The sequence below is a fragment of the Chrysochloris asiatica genome, unplaced genomic scaffold (genome assembly GCF_000296735.1).
Source record: "Chrysochloris asiatica unplaced genomic scaffold, ChrAsi1.0 scaffold00254, whole genome shotgun sequence".
Classification (NCBI taxonomy): domain Eukaryota; kingdom Metazoa; phylum Chordata; class Mammalia; order Afrosoricida; family Chrysochloridae; genus Chrysochloris; species Chrysochloris asiatica.
In genome coordinates this window covers 1,735,222-1,745,210 of record NW_006408772.1, presented here as the reverse complement: position 1 = coordinate 1,745,210, position 9,989 = coordinate 1,735,222, and the positions used below count along the sequence as shown (strand labels likewise).

Sequence of the window (9,989 nt, the reverse complement as noted above, 5' to 3'; positions counted from 1 at the left end):
GTTAAGCAATTTACTTTAAAATGCCTCTTCCTTATTATTTTATGTATTAGACCTGTTTTCCTAAATAAAGATTATATACTCTTTAAGCACAAAGACAAATCCATATACCTATTTAATAAACCGTTACTCCATATTCCCAGCAACTAGGATATTCTAGATATATTGAAGGCTCTTAATGTAAATAACTACCATTGGTGCTAAAACATTGAAAAATACATATAAAGTGGAATTTTTTTCCTTTCAGTTACCACTCTATGATGGATTCTTCCAAGTCTGAATATTTTGAGAAACTTAGCAATGTCGATGGACTTGTACTGTATAAATGTTTTGTTGAAAATTGGGATAAGGTGATGGCATTCCAGGCAAGGCCGGATGATATTCTTATTGCCACATATCCCAAATCTGGTAAGTATCTTTGATATTTCAACATCTTTCTTTTTTCAACTAGAAATGATAAACACACTTTGAATGATAAATAATAAAGAGTTCATATATGACACACGCATCTTCTGCTAATTTCCCAAATTAAATAAAGGCAGAGTAATTTTGATAGAGATTTAGAAAAGAGGCATACTATTTTACTGTTACATGTTGACAGTGTATGACTATCTATTAACAGCACTTTGACAAAACAATATTGGTGGCCAAATTAGAAGTATATGCAATATATATGATGCATGCAGACACTTAATATGATTTAAAGTAGCAAAAATTCAAACTACAAATTGTGTTTATCTTAGGTCATCAATGCTATCTTTTCATACACAAAATAAATTTAAGCACTTTTACAGAGTTTTTAAAACTTTCAGATAGCTAGCTCTTCATTTTAAAATCTGTCTACAAAACTCTACTTTTAGGCAACAAAGTGTTGTTAAAAAAAAAAAAAAAGTATAACTTTTAATGATTTTTCTGGAGTCATACAATCATCGACATAAAGAAATTAGAAAGGTCCAATCCAGACTTCTCAATTTGGGTGTTCCCTTAACAGTTAAAAATGAGTATGTTGAATATTAAACTCATTGTCTTTGGTTACTATCATCATAAACCTACTTTTCCACTTCTTTTTCTTTTCTGTATTAAAAATAGAGTCATACCAGTTGTATTAGTCCCTGAGGAGGCTGTAACAAAGCACCACAAGCTACGTGGCTTTATATGAACAAAGAACTATTGTCTCTATGATCTGGAGACAGTCCAAACTAATTTATTTTCCAAACTAGAAGTCCAAACTAATTTATTTTCCAGACTAGAAGTCCAAACTAATTTATTTTCCAGACCTTAACTCTTTCCAAACTCTAGGGGAAGATACTTTGTTGTTTGTCCCAGATTCTAGTTGTTCTTGTTGCTGTAAGAGTCAATTCCAACTCTTAGCTACCCTATGCAGAAGAGAATGAAACACTACCTGGTCCTGCCCCATCCTCACAATTGTTGTGAGGATTGAGTCCATGGCTGCTACACCTATGCTAATCCATTTCATTGAGAGTCTTCCTCTTTTCCATGGACTAGCCACTTTGGTGGTGGTGATGTGCCATGGAGTCAGTTCCGACTCATAGCGACCCTGTACAGGGTTTCCGAGGTTATAAATCTTTATGGGAGCAGAAAGCTTCATCTTTCTCCCACGGAACACCTGGTAGTATTGAACTGCTGACCTTGCGGTTCGCAGCCTGATTCGTAACCACTATGCTAGGAGATCTAGCCTAGTGGTTATGAGTTGGGCTGCTAACTTCAAAGTCAGAAGTCTGAAACTACCAGCCATTTTACTGGAGAAAGATGAGGCTTTCTGCTCCTGTAAAGATTTACAGCCTTGGAAACCCTATACAGGGTTGCAATGAGTCAGAACTGACTCAATGGCTCACAACCACCACCACCACCACCATCACTTTACACAGCATAATGTCCTATCCCAGGGACTGGCATCGAATGATAAAATATTTGAAGCATGAGAGATGAATTCTCACCTTAGAATTCTTCTAAGGGGTACTAGGACTGTATTCCAAAACAGAATTGTTTGTTCTTCTGGCAGGCTGTAGTACTTTCAGTATTTTTTCCCAACACCATAACTCAAATGCATCAGTTTTTCTGTGGTCTTACATAATCATTGTCTGATATTCACATGCATATTAGGCTATGGAAAATTCCATTGTTTGGGTCAGGTGCACTTTAGTCCTCAAACAGATATCTTTGTTCTTGAACACTTTAAGGAAGTTTTGTGCAGCAGATTTTTCGAATGCAATACGTCATTTGATTTCTTGACTGCTGTTTCCATGAGTGTTGATTGTTGTTATGGTTGTTAGGTGCTGTTGTATTGGTTCCAACTCATAGCGACCTAATACACAACAGAATAAAATACTGCCCAGTCCTGTGCCATACTCACAATTGTGGTTAAGCTTGAGCCTATTGGTGATTCCATTGTGTCAGTCCATCTTGTTGGGGTCCCTAACCAAAAGACTGGTAGTTTTAATCTAGCCAGTGGCACTGTGAAAGGAAGTCTTGGTGATCTGCTTTCATAAAAGACTACAATCAGAAAAATCTTATATAGCAGTTTACTATGTAACCATGAATTAGAATCAAATATTTGACAATAGGTACACTATTCTCAGGTATCTGGGTTTTGATTTGAAACATAAAAAAATAACTCCTCCACTTGACTACCTTTCATACCTTACACAACTAGTAAATCTATGGTGTGGCACTGTGGTCTAATGCGTCAGACTGCAAAGTCGTTTGAACCACAAGGTCAGTGGTTCAAGGTCACCAGCTGCTCCTTGGAAACCCTATATAGGGTTTCTATGGATCGGAATTGACTTGACAGCACTAACAACAACAACAACATGACTATTCAAGACTCAGTGCAATTATTATTTTTTTAATAAATGTTTTATTGTAAATTATGTGATAGTTTACATGGGAGAACATTAGTTTTACATTCATTCTATCATATATTGTTTCATTGCCATAGTTACAATCCCATCCATGCATCATCAACCAACCAAAGAGTATACCCTGCAAGCCTGCACACACACACACACACACACCCTTCCCTCTCTGGATTTCAAGTCCCCAGCCACTCCATATCTCCACGTCATCGTGTCTGCATCCATCTCAGTCATCTCAGTGCAATTATTTTGCATTCTTGAAGTCATTTCTTGACTAAAAGTCAAAACATCTGCAGAAGCAGTGGCCAAGGTATGTGTTCCTCCTTTGTAGTACTTTAAATCTTTGTTTCAGCCTGCCTGGTAGCATCTTAAGAAGAAAATATTTTGATTATTGATTTTGACATTATTTTGAAAATATTTTGACATTTTCTGATTCTTTGAAGAGTCTTTGGGGCTACTTACAGCACTGACTAGATATATTATTTTCTATTTCCTCTATATACTTGGATATACAATCAACCCTCATGAAAGCAGCAGACAAAAAAAAATATGATGCATTACATTGGACAAATCTGCTGCAAAAAAAACCTCTTTAAGGTGCTAAAAAGCAATGATGTTACTTTGAGGACTTAAATGCACATGATCGCAAGTCATGATATATTCAGTCACCTTATATGCAAGCAAAAGCTGGACAATGAGTAAAAAAAAAATCATTGATGCATTTTAATTATGCTGTTGAAAAGAATATTGAATATGCCATGAATTGCTAGAAGTGAACAAAACTGTCTTGGAAGAATTACAGCTAGAATGCTCCTTAAAAGCATTCTGTGTTTTGGACATGTTATCAAGTGGTACTAGTCCTTGGAGAAGGACATTATGTTGGTTAAAACAGAGGATAGCAAAAAAGAAGACCCCTAAGGATATGATGTGACACAGTGGCTGCAGCAGTAGAGTCAAGCATAACAACAATTGTGAAGATGATACAAGACCTGGCAGTGTTCCATTCTATTATACATAGCGTCGCTGTAAGTCAGAACCAATTCAATAGCACTAACAACAAAATGCCCTCTGAACTAGTATTCAATTTGGGGCAGTAGATGTTCAGTGAAGTTTGTGGTTGAAAGTATGTTTGAGCACATCATCTGTTATTCAAACCTCATTAACTTCTAGATGTAAAAGTTTAAATATAAAACTGTTATCTGCTTACATAATGTCACAATTTCTTCATGAGCAAAATTTGACTCCTTCACCAGGTGTGTCTTATGACAATGCCCACCTTTACTTATTAAGGTGAGTTTTGTGTTGGTTAAATGGTCTTGGAAATATTTATTGTCTTTCTAGGCTCCTCTAATCCCCTTCAAGTATCATTACCTTTGTATCTTCAAATAGCACTATACTGATATTTTCCTAACATTTATCTAAAAAGCTAGCACACCTTTCCTCAGTTCTACGCCACCAGTGGGAGATAAATGTTCAGTGTGCTTAATTTTTATAGGCACAACCTGGATTAGTGAAATTATAGACATGATCTATAAAGATGGAAATGCAGAAAGATGCAAAGAAGATGCCATTTTTAATCGAATACCTTTCTTGGAATGCAAAAAGGAAGATGCTTTAGATGGTAATGTTCAAATTGATTTTAAAAACAATGTGCATGTGTTTTGAAGTATGGATATAAATGTTGCAAGAAGTTATAACATAAACAAGACTAGCAATTAGAATTATGACTTCTACATAGGAGAGAATATAAATGTAAATTTATACCTTGAAGGGGCTTCATTATATGTATGAAAAATAGTGAAAAGGTACAACTGTTTTATGTATTCAGAGAAACCTACTAATATTTCAGCTACTAGAAAAATAGCCATAAAATTTTAATGGTTTATTAAAAAGGAAGTTCCTCATAGATTACTTAGTATTACAAAAAATTGGAAACAACCTAAATGCTAATCAATAAAAGAATAACTAAATAATACTATGAAATAATTTAAAAATTTGTCCTGATTTGTGCTTCATGGCATTGTGTGTTTACATAAAATATATTGAGAAAATTGGAAGATATAAACATTTTCCACCTGTGTGTATGATATCTGTGTGGCTTAGAGTCTGAGAATATAGGTATATATGGGAAATTGTTTACCAAAATGACAATAATTATTATTTTCAGGAGGTGAAATATTATTTGATATTTTTCTCTATAATTTCTTCTATCTATAATATTTTTCATAGTAGATACTGTTTTATGCATACAATATAGTTATATCTATGTCTAAAATAATTATATACAAGTTAATAAATGTTTATAATTTTTAAAGTTGTTTAGCTTTGTTTTCTTTCTTTAAATCAGGAATAAAACAATTAAAAGCTATGGCATCTCCTAGGATAATAAAGACTCATCTACCAGCTGACTATCTTCCAGTCTCATTTTGGGAAAATAACTGCAAGGTAATCAAAGTCAAGTATTCCTAGAGTGTTATCAAGCTCATAGAAATTTAAGGATGATAAAGCCTTAAGTGCACATTGATTTATTTATTCTTTCATGGGATTTATAGAAACTTAATACATATGGGTTATAGTCAGTATAATTAAAGAAAATTGATATCAATTCCAAGTCTTCTATATACCAGAAGCCATTCTGGTAAAATTAGCTTAACTCTCTAAGTCTCAGTTTCCTTATCTGTAAAAGAAGAAAAATAATAGCATGCTTCTCGTGGAATTGGAGTAAGCATCAAATTAAGTAATATTTGTACGTTGTTCACTACTCATCTGTCAGTTTGTCACACTGTGGTAGCTGGCATGTTGCTGTGATGCTGGAAGCTATGCCACCAGTATTCTGAATACTGACAGGGTCACCTATGGTAGACAGGTTTCAGCTGAGTTTCCAGACTAAGATAGACTCTGAAGGAAAGGCAGAGTATTTCTGAATGTTCTGCCACTGAAAACCTTATGAATAGTAGTAAAACACTGTCAGATAGCACAAGAGATAGGGTGGTGGTTGGAACCAACTCAACAGCATCTAACCTTAACAACAGCAAGTTGCTCATTATAGTTCCTAGCATATTTCAAAGTCACAATAAATGGTATCTGTTTTTGTATTTGTGGGTAATAACTGGACTGAATGCCTTCTTTTTTTGAAATACTGTGCTTGGTATTACGTGGCAAATAAATCAGATATAGGTAAAGCAGAAGAGGATCATAAGGAGCTAATCACACAGTAGAGAAAAAAAGATATGGACATACATATTTATTTGGTAAGGTGGAGGGTCAGAGAAAAAGAGGATGCCCACTAGCAAGATGAATTGGCAAAGTAGCAGCATCAATGGGATCAATTGTAGCAATGATTGAGAGGTTGGCCCAGGACCGGATAGAGTTTCATTTTGTTGTGTGTAGGATCACTATGACTTGGGTACCCAACTTGGTGGCCGCTAACAACGACAACATTTATATTGTTTTCTTTCTGCATATAATATTTATTTATTTCTGTTGGAAGAAAGTTGAGACTGCTCACATAAAAATTTGCTGTGTGAGAAAACTTATATAGGATCACTATGAGCCAGAATTGACTAGATAGTTTGGTTTGTTTGTAGATCTTTTGTATCCCTGGTGGCACAGTGTTTAAGCACTCAGCTGCTAAACAAAATATTGGCAGTTCAAACCTACAAACTGTTCCTTGGAAGAAAGATACAGTAGTCTGTTTCCATAAAAATCACAGCCTTGGAAAGTCTGTGGAATCCACTCCACTACAATGGTTTTGTTTGTTTATTTGTTTAGTTTGTTATAGGCCTTTAACTTCCACAGATAAGAGAAGAGTTGTAATCCAGACACTGAGTGCAGGAGAGACATCTAGGAGCAAATAACATTTTGGCTTATATTTGAAGCATGCATTTGTTTTTGTTGTTGTTGTTGTTATGTACCGTGGAGTTGGTTCCGACTCATAGCGACCCTGTATAGAGTTTCCGAGGCTGTAAATCTTTACGGGAGCAGAAAGCCTCATCTTTCTCCCGTGAAACAGCTGGTAATTTCGAACTGCTGACCTTGTGGTTCACAGCCTGATTCGTAACCACTACGCTACCAGAGCTCCTTTTGTTTTTGTTAGGTGACATCAAAACATCTCGAACTCGTAGAGACCCAGTGAACAAACAGAACAAAACACAACCTGGTCCTGTGCCATCCTCAAAATTACATTTGAGTCCATTGCTGCTGCCATTGTGTCAGCACTTCTTGTTGAGGGTCATACTCTTTTTCATTGAACTGCCATTTTGCCAAGCATGATGTCCTTCTCCAGGGGCTAATCCTTCCCCACAGCAGGTCGAAATAATGTGAAGAAAAGTCTTCCCATTCTTACTTCTAAGGAGTATTGTGTCTAAACTTCTTCCAAGGCAGACTTGTTTGTTCTTCTGGCAGGCCATGGTACTTTCAATATTCTTCTCCAATACCACAATTCAAATTAATCAATTTTTCTCCTGTCTCCCTTATTAATCATCTAACTTTCACATGCATATGACACTATTATGATTTAGGTCAGGTGCATAGTCCTCAATGATATCTTTGTATTCAAACACTTTAAAGAGGTCTTTCACAGTACATTTGTATAATGCACTACATCATTTGATTTCTTGAATGTTGCTTTCATGAACAATGATTGTGTATCCAAGTAAAATGAAATCCTTGACAACATCAATATTTTACCATAATGCTACTTATTGGTCCAGTAGTATTTTTGTTTTCTTTATATTGAGATGAAATCTGCATGGAAAGCTGTAGGTTTATTTTTTTAATCTAAATTAATAATTATTATAAGGCCTCTTTGCTTTCAGCAAGCAAGGCTGAGTCATCTGCATATCGAAGATCATTAATGAGTCTTCCTCTACTCCTGATGCCATGTGTTCTTCATATAACACAGCTTCTCAGATTTTTTGCAGACATACATATGGAATAAATATTTTGAAAGGATAGAGTCCTTAAGTAAACCTTTCCTGATTTTAAACAATTCAGTATGCCCTTGTCCTGTTTGCATAACTTCCTCTTGGTATATGTACAGGTTCCACATGAGCACAATTAAGTGTTCTGGAATACTCATTGTTTGCAATGTTATCCATAGTTTGTTATGATCCACACAGAAAAAGGCATTTGTATAGTCAATAAAACATAAGTCAACATTTTTCTGGAGGCCTAGTGTGGCACTTTAAGACAAACAGTAGCCTACTAACTGCTAGGTTGGTGGTTCAAACCCACTAGCTTCTCTTCAGAAACCCTATACAGGGTCTCTAGGCATCAGAAATGACTCAATGGCACTAACAATAACAAACAGCAAAACATCTTCCTTTTATTTTCTGCTTTTGGTCAAGATCCATCTGACACCAGCAAGGAGGTCCCTAGTTCCACATCCTGTTCTAAAACCAGCTTGATTTTCTGGCATCTCCCTGTCAATGTACTGCTATAATAGTTTTTGAAAGATGTTCAGCAAACTTTTGCTTGTGTGTGATATTAATGATATTGTTTGATGATTTCCAAATTCTGTCTGGTCACCTTTCTTTGTAATGAGTACAAATATGTATCTCTTCTAATCAGTTGGTATACTGTTTTCCAAACTTCTGGTATAGTCCAGTTAACACCTCCAGTGTTGCAGCAGTTTGCTGAAACATTTCAGTTGGCATTCTGTCAATTCCTAGATCCTTTTCTTTCACCAATAACTACAGTACAGCTTGTATTTTTCCGTTCAGTGCCATTGGTACTTGATCATATCCTACCTCTTAATATGGTTGTACATCAACCAATTCTTGTTGGTACACTGACTCTGTTTCTCTCCATCTCTTTTTGGTGCTTTCTACATCGTTCAATAGTGTGCCCATAAAATCCATGAAAATTGCAAGTCGAGGCTTGAATTTTTTCCTCACTTTATGAGAAACTAGGCATGTTCTGCCTTTTTGATTTTATAACTGCAGAACTCTGCTCATTTAATTATAAAGCTTAACTGTGTCTTCTCAAGATGCTCTTTGAAATTTTCTACTCAGCTCTTTTATTTCCTTATTTCTTTGAATCACATTGGATTATATATGCTCAAGAATAAGCTTCAAAGTTTCATCTGACATTCATTTTTGTTTTGTTATGTTTTTCCCTTTCCTTTCTTTTTAATGACCTATTGCTTTCCTCCTCTATGATATTCTTTATGTTATCCCACAACTCTTCTGGTCTTGAGTAATTAGTATCTAATGCATCAAATCTGTTCTTGAGATGATCTATAAATTAGGTGGGATATGTTCAAAGTCATATTTTGACTCTCATAGACTTATTTAATTTTCTTCCGCTTCAGACTAAAATTGCATATGAGTAATTGATGGTCTGTTCTACAGTCAGCCCATCACCTTGCTTGACTGATACTATTGAGGTACTTCTTTCCACATAGGAAGTCAATTTTTTTTCCTTTGTATTTTGTGCCATGAGGTCAAAGTAGTTAGTCACTGTTTATATTGTTGAAAAAAAGGCATGTTCAGTTAATACTCATTGTTGTGGTTGTTGTTGCTAGGTGCCATCCAGTCAGTACCGACTCAGAGTGACCCCAGGCACAATAGAACAAAACACTGCCCGGTCCTGGGCCAATCTCACAATTGTTGCCACACTTAAGCCCCTTGATGCTGCCACTTTACCAATCCATCTTGCTGGGGTTCTTCTTCTTTTTCTCTGACCCTCCACTTTACCCAAGATGATATCCTTCTACAGTGACTGGTCCCTCCTGACAATATGTCCGAAATATGAGAGACGAAGTTTGGCCATCCTGGTCTCCAAGGAGCACTCTGGCTGTACTTCTTCCAACACAGATCTGTTGGTTCTTTTGGCAACCAATGGTACTTTCAATATTTTCCTCGAACACCATAACTCAAATGCATCAGTTCTTCTACTGTCTTCCTTATTCACTGTCCAGCTTTTGAATGCATATGAGGCTACTGAAAATACCATGGCTTGGATCAGGCACACCTTAGTCCTCAAGCTGACATCTTTGCTCTTCAACACTTTAAAAAGGTCTTGTGCAGCAGATTTACCTAATGCAAAAGGTACATAAATAAATAACTAATAAAACATCATTTGATGTCTTGACTGCTGCTTCCTTCCATGTGT

General features: G+C 35.8%; 1 protein-coding gene across 1 annotated transcript in view; it reads left to right on the top strand.

The window, feature by feature from the left end:
- Nucleotides 1–257: 257 nt before the first annotated feature.
- Nucleotides 258–9,989, top strand: part of SULT1E1 (sulfotransferase family 1E, estrogen-preferring, member 1) — a 24,111-nt gene continuing 14,379 nt past the window's right edge. Inside the window, exons 1-3 of the mRNA XM_006873769.1 lie at nucleotides 258–405; nucleotides 4,369–4,494; nucleotides 5,221–5,318. Coding sequence (XP_006873831.1) covers nucleotides 258–405; nucleotides 4,369–4,494; nucleotides 5,221–5,318 — 372 coding nt within the window. The remainder of the gene's footprint in view (nucleotides 406–4,368; nucleotides 4,495–5,220; nucleotides 5,319–9,989) is intronic.